General features: G+C 57.3%; 1 protein-coding gene across 2 annotated transcripts in view; it reads right to left on the reverse strand.

Annotated features, from left to right (window-relative positions):
* LOC138815753 (cadherin-4-like) overlaps nucleotides 1–13,151 on the reverse strand; it is a 120,185-nt gene that overhangs the window by 30,041 nt on the left and 76,993 nt on the right. For both annotated transcript variants that reach the window (XM_070005130.1, XM_070005129.1), the window contains exon 5: nucleotides 6,753–6,925. In XM_070005130.1, coding sequence (XP_069861231.1) covers nucleotides 6,753–6,925 — 173 coding nt within the window. The remainder of the gene's footprint in view (nucleotides 1–6,752; nucleotides 6,926–13,151) is intronic.

Consider the following 13,151-nt stretch of genomic DNA (forward strand, 5'->3'; position numbering starts at 1 on the left):
TCCGGACACTCATTGGGTCACATGACACGCCCCAGAAACTCACAGGGTAACACGATGTGCCCCAGAAACTCACAGGGTCACACGATGTGCTCAGAAACTCACAGGGTCACACGACTTGCCCCAGAAACTCACAGGGTCACACGACATGTCCCAGAAACTCACAGGGTCACACAACGTGCCCAGAAACTCACAGGGTCACACGACTTGTCCCAGAAACTCACAGGGTCACATGATGCACCCCAGAAACTCACAGGGTCACATGATGCACCCCAGAAACTCACAGGGTCATACGACGTGCCCCAGAAACTCACAGGGTCACATGATGCACTCCAGAAACTCACAGGTTCACAGGACGTGCCCCAGACGTGCTCACAGGGTCACATGATGCACCCCAGAAACTCATCAGGTCATACGACGCACCCCAGAAACTCATTGGGTCACATGACGCACCCCAGAAACTCATTGGGTCATATGACGCACCCCAGAAACATCAGGTCACATGACCCACCCCAGAAACTCATTGGGTCACACGATGTACCCCAGAAACTCATCAGGTCACATGATGCGCACCAGAAACTCACAGGGTCACATGGTGCACCTGAGAAACTCATCAGGTCACATAACGGGCGCCAGAAACTCACAGGGTCTTATTGGAAAGCCCAGCCCCACCCACGGACTGAGGCTCCACTGCAGGAGCCCACCTGCAGGAGGAGGGTGGAGGGTGTGCAGGGCTGCAGGGTGGAAGGTCTGCAGGGTGGAAGGTCTGCAGGGTGTGCAGGGCTGCAGGGTGTGCAGGGCTGCAGGGTGGAAGGGCTGCAGGGTGTGCAGGGCTGCAGGGTGTGCAGGGCTGCAGGGTATGCAGGGCTGCAGGGTGTGCAGGGCTGCAGGTGTGCAGGGCTGCAGGGTGTGCAGGGCTGCAGGGTGTGCAGGGCTGCAGGGTGGAAGGTCTGCAGGGTGTGCAGGTCTGCAGGGTGTGCAGGGCTGCAGGGTGTGCAGGGCTGCAGGGTGTGCAGGGCTGCAGGGTGGAAGGGCTGCAGGGTGGAAGGGCTGCAGGGTGGAAGGGCTGCAGGGTGTGCAGGGCTGCAGGGTGGAAGGTCTGCAGGGTGTGCAGGTCTGCAGGGTGGAAGGTCTGCAGGGTGTGCAGGTCTGCAGGGTGTGCAGGTCTGCAGGGTGTGCAGGTCTGCAGGGTGTGCAGGGCTGCAGGGTGGAAGGGCTGCAGGGTGGAAGGTCTGCAGGGTGTGCAGGGCTGCAGGGTGGAAGGTCTGCAGGGTGTGCAGGGCTGCAGGGTGGAAGGTCTGCAGGGTGTGCAGGGCTGCAGGGTGTGCAGGGCTGCAGGGTGTGCAGGGCTGCAGGGTGGAAGGTCTGCAGGGTGTGCAGGGCTGCAGGGTGGAAGGGCTGCAGGGTGTGCAGGGCTGCAGGGTGGAAGGGCTGCAGGGTGGAAGGTCTGCAGGGTGTGCAGGGCTGCAGAGTGTGTAGGGCTGCAGGGTAGAAGGGCTGCAGGGTGGAAGGTCTGCAGGGTGTGCAGGGCTGCAGGGTGGAAGGGCTGCAGGGTGTGCAGGGCTGCAGGGTGGAAGGGCTGCAGGGTGGAAGGGCTGCAGGGTGGAAGGGCTGCAGGGTGTGCAGGGCTGCAGGGTGGAAGGGCTGCAGGGTGGAAGGGCTGCAGGGTGGAAGGTCTGCAGGGTGTGCAGGGCTGCAGGGTGGAAGGGCTGCAGGGTGTGCAGGGCTGCAGGGTGTGCAGGGCTGCAGGGTGGAAGGTCTGCAGGGTGGAAGGTCTGCAGGGTGTGCAGGGCTGCAGGGTGTGCAGGGCTGCAGGGTGGAAGGTCTGCAGGGTGTGCAGGGCTGCAGGGTGTGCAGGGCTGCAGGGTGTGCAGGGCTGCAGGGTGGAAGGTCTGCAGGGTGGAAGGGCTGCAGGGTGTGCAGGGCTGCAGGGTGTGCAGGGCTGCAGGGTGGAAGGTCTGCAGGGTGTGCAGGGCTGCAGGGTGGAAGGTCTGCAGGGTGGAAGGGCTGCAGGGTGGAAGGTCTGCAGGTTGTGCAGGGCTGCAGGGTGTGCAGGGCTGCAGGGTGGAAGGTCTGCAGGGTGTGCAGGGCTGCAGGGTGGAAGGGCTGCAGGGTGTGCAGGGCTGCAGGGTGTGCAGGGCTGCAGGGTGGAAGGTCTGCAGGGTGGAAGGTCTGCAGGGTGGAAGGGCTGCAGGGTGGAAGGTCTGCAGGGTGGAAGGTCTGCAGGGTGGAAGGTCTGCAGGGTGGAAGGGCTACAGGTTGGAAGGGCTGCAGGGTGTGCAGGGCTGCAGGGGGAAGGGCTGCAGGGTGTGCAGGGCTGCAGGTGGAAGGTCTGCAGGGTGGAAGGGCTACAGGTTGGAAGGGCTGCAGGTGTGCAGGGCTGCAGGGGGAAGGGCTGCAGGGTGGAAGGTCTGCCCCGCCGTGGAGCTCCCGCTGGGCCTGTGCCCTGAGCCGGGCCTGCGCGTGCAGCTCCTGCTGCTGTCACCCTGGCGCCGTGTGAGGACGTCTAATGTCCTCCGTCTTCATTCATCTCTGTCTGGGAGCCACACCTCTAATGGCTTTTAAACGAGCGTTTTTATTTGGAACATTTCGCAGGCAATGCTCAGGCGGTGTGACAGAGAGCGGACAGCGGCAGGGCACACGGCAGGCAGCAGGAGTTGCTGGCCCTGATGGGGGTTCAGGGTGGCCTGTGGCTGGGAGGGGTTCAGGGCGGCCTGTGGCAGGGGGTGAGGGGGTGGGGGCAGGCGGTCTGTGGCTGGGGGGGCAGGGCGGCCTGTGGCTGGGGGGGGCAGGGTGGTCTGTGGCTGGGGGGGGGGCTGGCCAGCTCCTCTGTTAATCCCCAGCCTGGGCATGTGGCCTGGCAGCCAGGCCCATGACAAGCCCACGGGGGCCGGGGCGGGGGCCGGGGTTGGAGGGGGGAATGTGAGTCTCGGGAGGTGGAGGTGAACCCTTCTCATGGCTCTGGTACAACTGCGCCAGCACCAGCCCAAGGCCAAGGGCCCCCTAGCCGTGGGCCCAGCCTGGGAAGCCCAGGAGTTGATGGTCTCTGGTTCTGCTGGAGCTCAGAGCTGCTCCCCCGCTGCCGGCTGGCTCTGGGCTTTCAACACGTATCCCTAGTCCACCGGAATCCACTAATGTGTGTGTGTGTGTGTGTGTGGTCTTTGGAAAAATTAAATGCAGTATTTCCTGTTTCCTGTGGCTGCGGCCCTGGCGGTCACCTCACCCCTGGGCCTCCACCTGGACATAGGACAGCTTCTCGTTAGGCTGTGCTGACCTTGGCGCTGGAGCGGGGCTCTGAGGTTCAGCTGCACACAGGGTGGACACGCGCGTGGACACTGCGGGGCCCGGGGGCGCCCCAGAGGCTGAGGTCTTTGCTACATCGGAGGAGGCTGTCTAGAGCCTATGCAATGCTGCACACGACCCCTCACGTCTGAGACGAGCGTCTGCTCCCGTGAGCTGTGAGCACTCGGGGGCCTGGTGCCCCAGTCCTTCCCCAGGACTCATGGTCTGCAGCCATCCTTGGAGCTTGCCTCTAGCTTCAGGCTGCGCCCTCTGCTCTCTGCCAGACAGCATCCGCCCTGGAGACCAAGCATGGCTGCAGCTGCAGTATGGGTCCATGCTCCGCCACCCTGCCAGAACAGCTTTCCAGAACAGCCCGCCCTCTGTGTCCCTCATTCCAGAACAGCCCGCCCTCTCCATGCCCCACATAGGACAGGCTTGCCTCTGTCTCTCACGCCCCTCGGCCTCATGTCTGTTCACTTCTCTCAGCCAGGTAAGCTGCTGCTGGGGGTCCCACACTACCCGTGGGGTCCTGAGCTAGCCTCACCTGTGCACGTCACTCAGTTGAAGCCACGCTCTGTCACAGGCTGCCCACTGCCCGGGCTGGCGGCCCCGCCGGGTCCCTGCCATCCCCAGCGGGCAGTGTATGTGTGTGTGCACAGGTGTGTGTGTGTGTGTGAGTGTGCATGTGTGGTGACAGGGCCTTTATAGATCTTCCTGGCACGAGACAAAGGTACAAGATCCTGGCAGCTCTGAGCCCGGGAGTGCCAGCCTACCTACTCTACAGCTTCAGTGGTACTGGGGCTCCATCTCAGAGCCTGCACTTGCTACGCAGGAACTCTTACCAGTTGAGTCAAGCTTCCAGTTCCTTTGCCCTGGTTATGTCTGAGCTAGAGTCTCGCTTTTTTTCTGGGCCGGCTTGGGCCATGATCACTCCTATTAGACCTCTGCTATAGCTGGGAGGACGGGTGTGTCCACCATCTCAGCTGTGAGTTGAGATGTGGAGGGAGGGCTGCTTGGTGCTAGCCTTAATCTGAGATCCTCCTTATCTCTTTCTCCCGTAGCTAGGATTGTAGCAATGAGGCACTGCACCCAGACTGAAAAAAATAGTACTGGGGAATAAACCCCAGGCCTAACCCATCCTAGACAAGCCACCTATCAAGGGAGCTACGTCCCAGCTCTTGTGTTTGTATTTTGTTTTTGAGACCAGGCCTTGCTAACTTCTCTCTGCTGCCCTCCAACCCCTGCCTCTGCCTCCCAGGCAGCTGGGAGGACAGGTATGTGCCTCTGTAACTCGCGAGGTAAGATTTTAGATTGTGCAGCACAAGCTGCTCGCCACGCCCTGACTGCTACTCAATGCTTCTTTCTGATGGTTGGCATCTCTGGGACAACTTGCCGCTCCAACCTCTCAGACGAAGGGTGTTGTGGCTGGAGGATCAGATTCCTCTGACATCTGAGGTGTCTGTGTCTCACAGCTGGTGAGGGCAGCGGGGCACCTCCCCTTCCCATCAAGTCACACAGCTGCAAAGCTGCGGTTGATTTGCCCCCCAGTGCACACATCCTCCGGTGCACACTTCCTCCAGTGCACACCCTCCAGTGCAAGGCCCTCCAGTGCATACCCTCCAGTGCACACACCCTCCAGTGCAAGGCCCTCCAGTGCACACACCCTCCAGTGCAAGGCCCTCCAGTGCAAGGCCCTCCAGTGCACACACCCTCCAGTGCACACACCCTCCAGTGCAAGGCCCTCCAGTGCATACCCTCCAGTGCACACGCCCTCCAGTGCACACTCCCTCCAGTGCACACACCCTCCAGTGCACACTCCCTCCAGTGCACAGGCCCTCCAGTGCAAGGCCCTCCAGTGCATACCCTCCAGTGCACACTCCCTCCAGTGCACACACCCTCCAGTGCAAGGCCCTCCAGTGCACACTCCCTCCAGTGCAAGGCCCTCCAGTGCAAGGCCCTCCAGTGCACACACCCTCCAGTGCACACACCCTCCAGTGCACACACCCTCCAGTGCATACCCTCCAGTGCACACACCCTCCAGTGCAAGGCCCTCCAGTGCACACTCCCTCCAGTGCAAGGCCCTCCAGTGCACACACCCTCCAGTGCAAGGCCCTCCAGTGCAAGGCCCTCCAGTGCATACCCTCCAGTGCACACACCCTCCAGTGCAAGGCCCTCCAGTGCACACTCCCTCCAGTGCAAGGCCCTCCAGTGCAAGACCCTCCAGTGCACACACCCTCCAGTGCACACACCCTCCAGTGCACACACCCTCCAGTGCATACCCTCCAGTGCACACACCCTCCAGTGCAAGGCCCTCCAGTGCACACTCCCTCCAGTGCAAGGCCCTCCAGTGCACACACCCTCCAGTGCAAGGCCCTCCAGTGCAAGGCCCTCCAGTGCACACACCCTCCAGTGCACACACCCTCCAGTGCACACATCCTCCAGTGCACACACCCTCCAGTGCACACACCCTCCAGTGCACACACCCTCCAGTGCACACTCCCTCCAGTGCACACACCCTCCAGTGCAAGGCCCTCCAGTGCACACACCCTCCAGTGCAAGGCCCTCCAGTGCAAGGCCCTCCAGTGCACACACCCTCCAGTGCACACACCCTCCAGTGCAAGGCCCTCCAGTGCACACACCCTCCAGTGCAAGGCCCTCCAGTGCACACACCCTCCAGTGCAAGGCCCTCCAGTGCAAGGCCCTCCAGTGCACACTCCCTCCAGTGCACACACCCTCCAGTGCACAGGCCCTCCAGTGCATACCCTCCAGTGCATACCCTCCAGTGCACACCCTCCAGTGCACGTCCTCCAGCACACATACCCCAGTGCACACACCCTCCACTGCATGCCCTCCAGTGCAAGGCCCTCCAGTGCACATACCCCAGTGCACAGGCCCTTCAGTGCACAGGCCCTCCAGTGCATGTCCTCCAGTGCACATACCCCAGTGCACAGGCCCTTCAGTGTATGTACCCACCAGTGCACCACCCTGACATTTTAGGTGCCAGTAAGAAATGCTGTGCCTATTTCTGGAACAGGGCCAGAGAGAATTGTCTAGTGAGTCCTTGTTTTCACAGCGGAGGCATCCTATCTGTCTGGACACAGAACCCCATGTGTAAGAGCCATCGTTCCAGCTTGTGGTGCTGCCTCCAGTGCCCACTGTATTATGAGTGCTCTCAGTGTTGGGTCCTAAGATGTTCAAACCACCTGAGACCTGGAGCTTTGGGATGGCTGGGCCCCAGAAATGAACCCTGGGGCTTGTTCCTCCTTTCAACCCTAGGGTACCACGCACACCACAGAACTGGACTGGGGGCCCTGTGCATCCACACAGCTGTGCTGAGGGCTTGGCTGGGTCTTTCTCCCTTCAGCCCACACAGTCCTCACGGGGGTAACCCTGGCTTCCTGACTGTGCCCCAGCTTCCTCCACTCCTGGGCCCCACACCTCATGTGGCCCTCATAGCCCACAGCCCGCCTCACCTCACGATCCAGGCCAGCCGCGACTGTCACGATGTCCCCGGTCTCGCTGTTGATAGTGAACATGTTCTGAGACGGGCTCTGTGGCGTCTGGGTCACGATCCTATAGCGCACCATCCCGTTGGCTGTGGTGGCGTCGTCTGCGTCGTTGGCGGTGACGGTCATCACGTAGGTGCCTAGAACAGAGTGAGTGACTCCAGTGCGGGGCCTGGGACATGCGGAGAGGGGCTCCATGGAGCCCGGGCAGCCTGGGCCTGTGGCCCCTCACGCAACAGGGCAGAGACCCCAGTGAACATGAGCTCCACATGGGACGAGGCTCTGCCTGGTGGGCACCTGCAGGGTGCTGCCAAATCACACCCTACTCATGCCCACCCCATGGGAAGAGTTCTCCTAAGCTCAAGCTTGCTCTCGGGTCACACTCTGACTGAGGTCTGGAGCAGGAAGTGTCTCCTGGGTTCCAGAGCCTGGCGTCACAGGTGGGGCCTGCAGCCAGGAGGTAATCCCGATGTAGTCCTCGGCCTCTTTTGGACCCTGGGTCCCAGGGATGGCGGCATTAGCGGGTAGATGTTTGCTGAGGAACCATGGGTTTTGCCAGGGCTGTCTCGGAGGAAGCAGTTCGGAGGGGAGCTCTGGTACGATCCAACTCCACTCAGCCCCTGGACCAAGCCACAGCGAAGCTGTCCCCGGCGGACTTGGGTTAATATAGAGTTAACATATTTTCCTTACCATATGCCCTGTAGATACTCATTTACTTCCTTTTTTTGTCATTTAAAACTCAGAGTCCTGAGTGGCACAGACCCCAGCCCTGTGCCCCAGGATTCTCGGGCAGCAGGGCCTCGTCGTGGTGCAGACCAGAATATGCAGTGCACACGAGTCCAAGACAGGCCGCTGGCTGTCGGGCCGCGGCCTCTCCCACCACGGCTCATCCTCAAACCCGTATTTCTTACTGAGACAGAATCCACATGTGTGAAGCTGCGTTTCAAAGGTTAATGGTGAGTTCTTAGTGAACTCAAGTCACATGGTTCCACCCAGACCTTTCCTTGCCCAGAAGTCTGTGGCAGTCACTCCCCGCTCCTCCCCCGCAGCACGCTTCTTGGTCTGTGGACTTTCTGGCCATGTCATGTCACAGAGATCATAGATTGTGTAGCCTCTTTGGCTGAGTCCTTTTTTTTTTTTGGGTCCAGTCGTGGGGCCTGAACTCTGGGCCTGGGCGCTGTCCATCAGCTCTTCAGCTCAAGGCTAGCACTCTACCACTTGAGCCACAGCACCACTTCTGGGTTTTTCTGCTTATGTGGTGCTGAGGAATGGAACCCAGGGCCTCATGCATGCAAGGCAATCACTCTACCACTGAGCCACCTTCCCAGCCCCATGAGTCAATTTTTTTTGAAGTTCATACTTTTTTTTAATGGCTGAATAGTGTTCCACTGCATGAGGATATTCACTGCACACTTGTTGACTGAGCACAAGTACAGACAAAAACACTGCTTATACACATCACTACTAGGGAGGAAGACAAAACAGACAGGTCCACAACTGAAAACAGGGACAAGCATTTTGTAAAGAATAAAGCACGCATGACTGGACATGCAGAGCCAGGGCCGAGAAGCATGCATGACTAGACATGCAGAGCCAGGGCTGAGAGGCATGCATGACTGGGCATGCAGGGCCAGGGCTGAGAAGCATGCATGACTGGGCATGCAGGGCCAGGGCCAAGAGGCATGCAGGGCCAAGAGGCATGCATGACTGGGCATGCAGGGCCAGGGCTGAGAGGCATGCATGACTGGGCATGCAGGGCCAGGGCCGAGAGACATGCATGACGGGCATGCAGGACCAGGGCCGAGAGGCATGCATGACTGGGCATGCAGGGCCAGGGCTGAGAGGCATGCATGACTGGGCATGCAGAGCCAGGGCTGAGAGGCATGCATGACTGGGCATGCAGGGCCAGGGCCGAGAGACATGCATGACGGGCATGCAGGGCCAGGGCCGAGAGGCATGCATGATGGGCATGCAGGGCCAGGGCTGAGAAGGTGGGCTACAGAGACAGAAAGGGCTTCTCTGGAGACAGAGAGAAACAGAGGCTGGGAAGGGAGGAGGAGGACTTTGTGCAGAGGGGGATGGCTCTGTGTCAGGGTCATGGGAGGCTCTGCATTTTGTTCTGAGACCGCAGAGAACGGTACTGTCCATTCACCAGGGGTGATGTGGTCAGGTTGATGTTTTAAAGACATGTACAGAAAACAGACTAGGCAGTCACAGGTGTTTGGGCTGGGGTGGGGCAGATGGCAGGGAGCTAATTCATTCACTGGATTTACAGAGACGTGGTTGTAATCAGATGGAGGTGTTGTACCTGGGGACCATCCGGGAGGCATTTGTTCATTCACTCAGTACATCTCTATTAAGTATCTTCTAGGGAAAAAAGAGTGGCTTGAGTGTTTTGGGGCCCTAGGAAAAAGCATCTTCCAACACATCTATGTTCCTTCATGCAAAGGGTTCAGTTTACTATCGACAGAATTTCCCAAGAGGTACTATGCCTTTGAAAGTAATGCAGAAAGTTCTGCTGTTAGCAAAGGTAGATGGACTATGCCGTTTCTCACCAACCTACTCTGGAGGAAAATAGAAACGCTGGACTGGAAAAAAATCATTTAATGAAAGGCTGGAGAGAACTCCAAAATCTCGTGAATTTGAGGGCCAGAACCCAGGATTGTCTAACAGCGTCCAGCACCCAGGCCCTTCTGGAAGGATCCAGAACTCAGGCCCTCTGGAAAGATCCAGCACCCAGGCCTCTAGAAGGATCCAGCACCCAGGCCCTCTGGAAGTATCCAGAACCCAGGCCCTCTGGAGGGACCTAGTACCCAGGTTCTCTGGAAAGATCCAGAACCCAGGTCCTCTGGAAGGATCCAGAACCCAGGCCCTCTAGAAGGATCCAGAACCCAGGTCCCCTTTTTTCTCAAGGCATTTGCCCATTATAAGACTGGCTGTGTAGCCAGGCTCCGGTGGCTCACGCCTGTCATCCTAGCTACTCAGGAGGCTGAGATCTGAGGATTGTGGTTCAAAGCCAGCCAGGGCAGGAAAGTCCATGAGACTCTTATCTTCAATCAACCACCAGAAAACCGGAAGTGGTGCTGTGGCTCAAGTGGTAGAGAGCTAGCCTTGAGCTGAAGAGCTGAGGGACAGCACCCAGGCCCCGAATTCAAGACCCATGATGGACAAAAAAAAAAAAAAAAAAGAGGCTGGCTGTGGCCAGACATAATAACTGCATAGGTCTTTCAACAAATTCTCAGAGCAGCAGTAAGAAACCTGGAGCCAGGCCTTTAGAGGAAGGGTTTTTGGGTTGGATTGAGGAGTGCCACAGCCCAAGGATGAGAGCAGCCTGGAGAGAAGTCCTCCAAACAGACGCATCTGTAGTGCAGGTGACTTGGGTGGAGCCTGGCCGGTCCGTGGAGGAGTAGCAGCAGCAACCACCTGGCCCCAAGTGACCCGTGGTTTCTTACACACAGTGCACGGTATTTAGTAACTGAATGCACAAGAAAAACCTGATCGGAGACGAAGGAAAAACCAGACGTGAAACAGTTCCAGAAGTGAGCGGAACAATTGCATGCAAACTTAAAAATCAACAGCAGCTTACTAGGTTCAGGGAATTTAAAAGGAAAGACAGAAAACGTTGCCAGAAAACTAGAAAGTATTAAAAAAAATAGAATGAGAAAACTGCATTTGAAAAATAACTGAAATGAAGACCTTAAATAGACTTACAGTAGGTTAAATGCAATGACGAAGAGAGTTAATGACTTGGAAGACAGACCAAAAGAAAATATCCAGGTCAAAGCAACTATCGAGATTGTAATTGGTCCCTCACATGTCAAGTTGGCATCCAGAAAAATCCCCGGGGAAAGCAGGGGCAGGAGCCATGTTTGGGAGGTAATGGCTGAAACATTTCAAAACCAAAACAGGGAATCTAGCTGCAGATTTAAGAAGCACGATCGGCAGGATAAGTAAAAATAAACCTAACCTGTCACGTGGTCATACATGGCTACAAGCCAAAGATAAAAATGTTTAACAGCAACGAGAGCTTTGTATTTATTATTTAGAGGCATAGAACCTTTACTGATGCAATAATGAGCTTTCACGCTGCCTTTCGTAGAAATTCCAGAGGTAGGAAGCCGTGAAGGGACGAGCAGAAGCGACCAGGAGAATGGAGCTGAGCCACGCCTGGAGGCGTGGCAGTGATCTGTCACCGCAGACCACGGCACAGGACGTGCCCCGCGGGCTGCCCTGGCGGGAGGACGGCCGAGATGTGTGGAACACTGTCCTCCCAACCCAGACGCGTCACCCACCCACATCCGGAGCAGATGAGGGATCAGCAAAAGCAACTTTGCCTTCTGGGGTTTTACAGTCCTTACAAAACCCAACAAGCAAGCATATAAACTAAATCCTTACCAAATTTCATGTCTAATGTCAACCCTGTACATGAGTGGAGCTCCAGGATTCTTTCTCCCCTCCCTCCCTCCTTTCATCCTTCTTTTCTTGAATCCTGGGACTGGAATTCAGACCCTCCTGCTAGCTAGGCAGCAGCTCTACCACTTGAGTTATGCCATTTAGCCCTTCCAGTTTTAGTTATTTTCAGGCAGTTATTTTTTGTTTATTTCCCCCTCAGGACATGAAAGCATGCTGCGGTGCTGCCCTCAAACTTGCCAGATGCCATGAAGAGGCTGGGCACAGTCCAAAGATGAGGTTATACCACAGAGAGAATGCAGACCCACGGCGAGACCGAGCATCCCGAGGAAGGCAAGTCACAGCGGCCAGCCCGGGAAGCCAGCCCGGGAAGCCAGCCCACGGTCCACACTAACCAGCACATACCAGACTTGTCCACACTAACCTCCCGTATCCAGCCTTCTCCTAAGTGCTGTCACATTGGCCTGCCTCCCCTCCCTTCCCTCCCTCCCTCCCTCCCTCCCTCCCTCCCTCCTTCCTTCCTTCCTTCCTTCTACTTTTTTTTTTTTTTGGGTCCGGTCATGGGGCCTGAACTCTGGGCCTGGGCGCTGTCCCTCAGTTCTTCAGCTCAAGGCTAGCGCTCTACCACTTGAGCCACAGCGCCACTTCCGGCTTTTTTCTTTTTGCTTATGTGGTGCTGAGGAATTGAACCCAGGGCCTCAGGCATACAAGGCAAGCGCTCTACCACTGAGCCATCTTCCCAGCCCCCCTTCCTTCCTTCGTTCCCTTGCTTCCTCCTTCCCTCCCTCCCTTTCTTCCTTCTTTCCTTAGAACAGCCAAAGAAAATGAAGCCTCCTGCCAGGCACCGGTGGCTCACACCTGTCATCCTAGCTACTCAGGAGGTTGAGATCTGAGGATCACAGTTCAAAGCCAGCCTGGGCAGGAAAGTCCGTGAGACTATTATCTCCAATGAGCAACCAGAAAACTGGAAGTGGCGCTGTGGCTCAAGTGGTAGAGTGCTCACTTTGAGCTGAAGAGCTGAGGGATAGCGCCCAGGCCCAGAGTTCAAATCCCACAACCAACAGGAAAAAAAAAAAAGAAAAAAGAAAAGAAGAAAGCAAAGCCTCCTAACCAGTCATGGTGTGTGTGTGTGTGTGTGCGTGCGTGTGTGTGCGTGCGTGCGTGCGTGCGTGCGTGTGTGTGTGTGTGTGTGTGTGTGTGTGTGTGTGTGCGCGCTCTGGTTCCTGGTGGGCTTCCTCCTCATCCCCAGCAGTCTCGGTCCCCTCCTCTGCCGGCCCAAGTCTGCCATATGCAGAGCAGGGCTGGCCGCTGGCTGGAGCAAGTGTCCAGGGAGCCGCTGCCGTGCGGTTCACGACGGTCTGTCTCCATAGTGCCACCGAGGAAGCTGGGTGCATAGGAGTGGTCTCAGATTCTGCACGAGAATCCATAATTATCTCAAAATGGAGAGCTGAATGAAAACAAAACAAAACAAAACAGAACAACAAACCTTGGGCTCCCACGCTCGGCAGTGGGGCAGAGGAAGAATGGTAATAATCAAGCCGCGTTCGAGGCCAGCCGGGGCTCGGGCTCACCAGGGCGCGTCCCCGAGATGGGATCGTGTAAGGCCTCGAAATGTTGCGGAAGAATATTTTATGGCATTTGAAATTTCCATGGTTTATGGTGAGATCAGAAATAATCAGCGTTCTAATCTGTGTAGCACTTGTCTTGAAAATAAGTATGCTTTAATGCGGAGGGAAGACCAGGAAGGTAGATGACAACACAGCCGATAGTGGCCTGTGCGGGGTGGGTGGCTGGATGATTAATTGTGTCCCTTTGTGAGTTCTAGACTTCCTCAAGAGTAAGAGTTACACGAGAAAGAGAGAGAAACAAAGAGAGACCGAGGGAGAGGGAGGAGGAGCGGGAAAGGGAGAGAAGGAAAGTGAAGCAAACCCAGCTGTCCGTTGTCAGCCCAGGATC

Source organism: Dipodomys merriami, unplaced genomic scaffold, assembly GCF_024711535.1.
Source record: "Dipodomys merriami isolate MVZ:Mamm:240054 unplaced genomic scaffold, mDipMer1.0.p SCAF_665, whole genome shotgun sequence".
NCBI lineage: Eukaryota > Metazoa > Chordata > Mammalia > Rodentia > Heteromyidae > Dipodomys > Dipodomys merriami.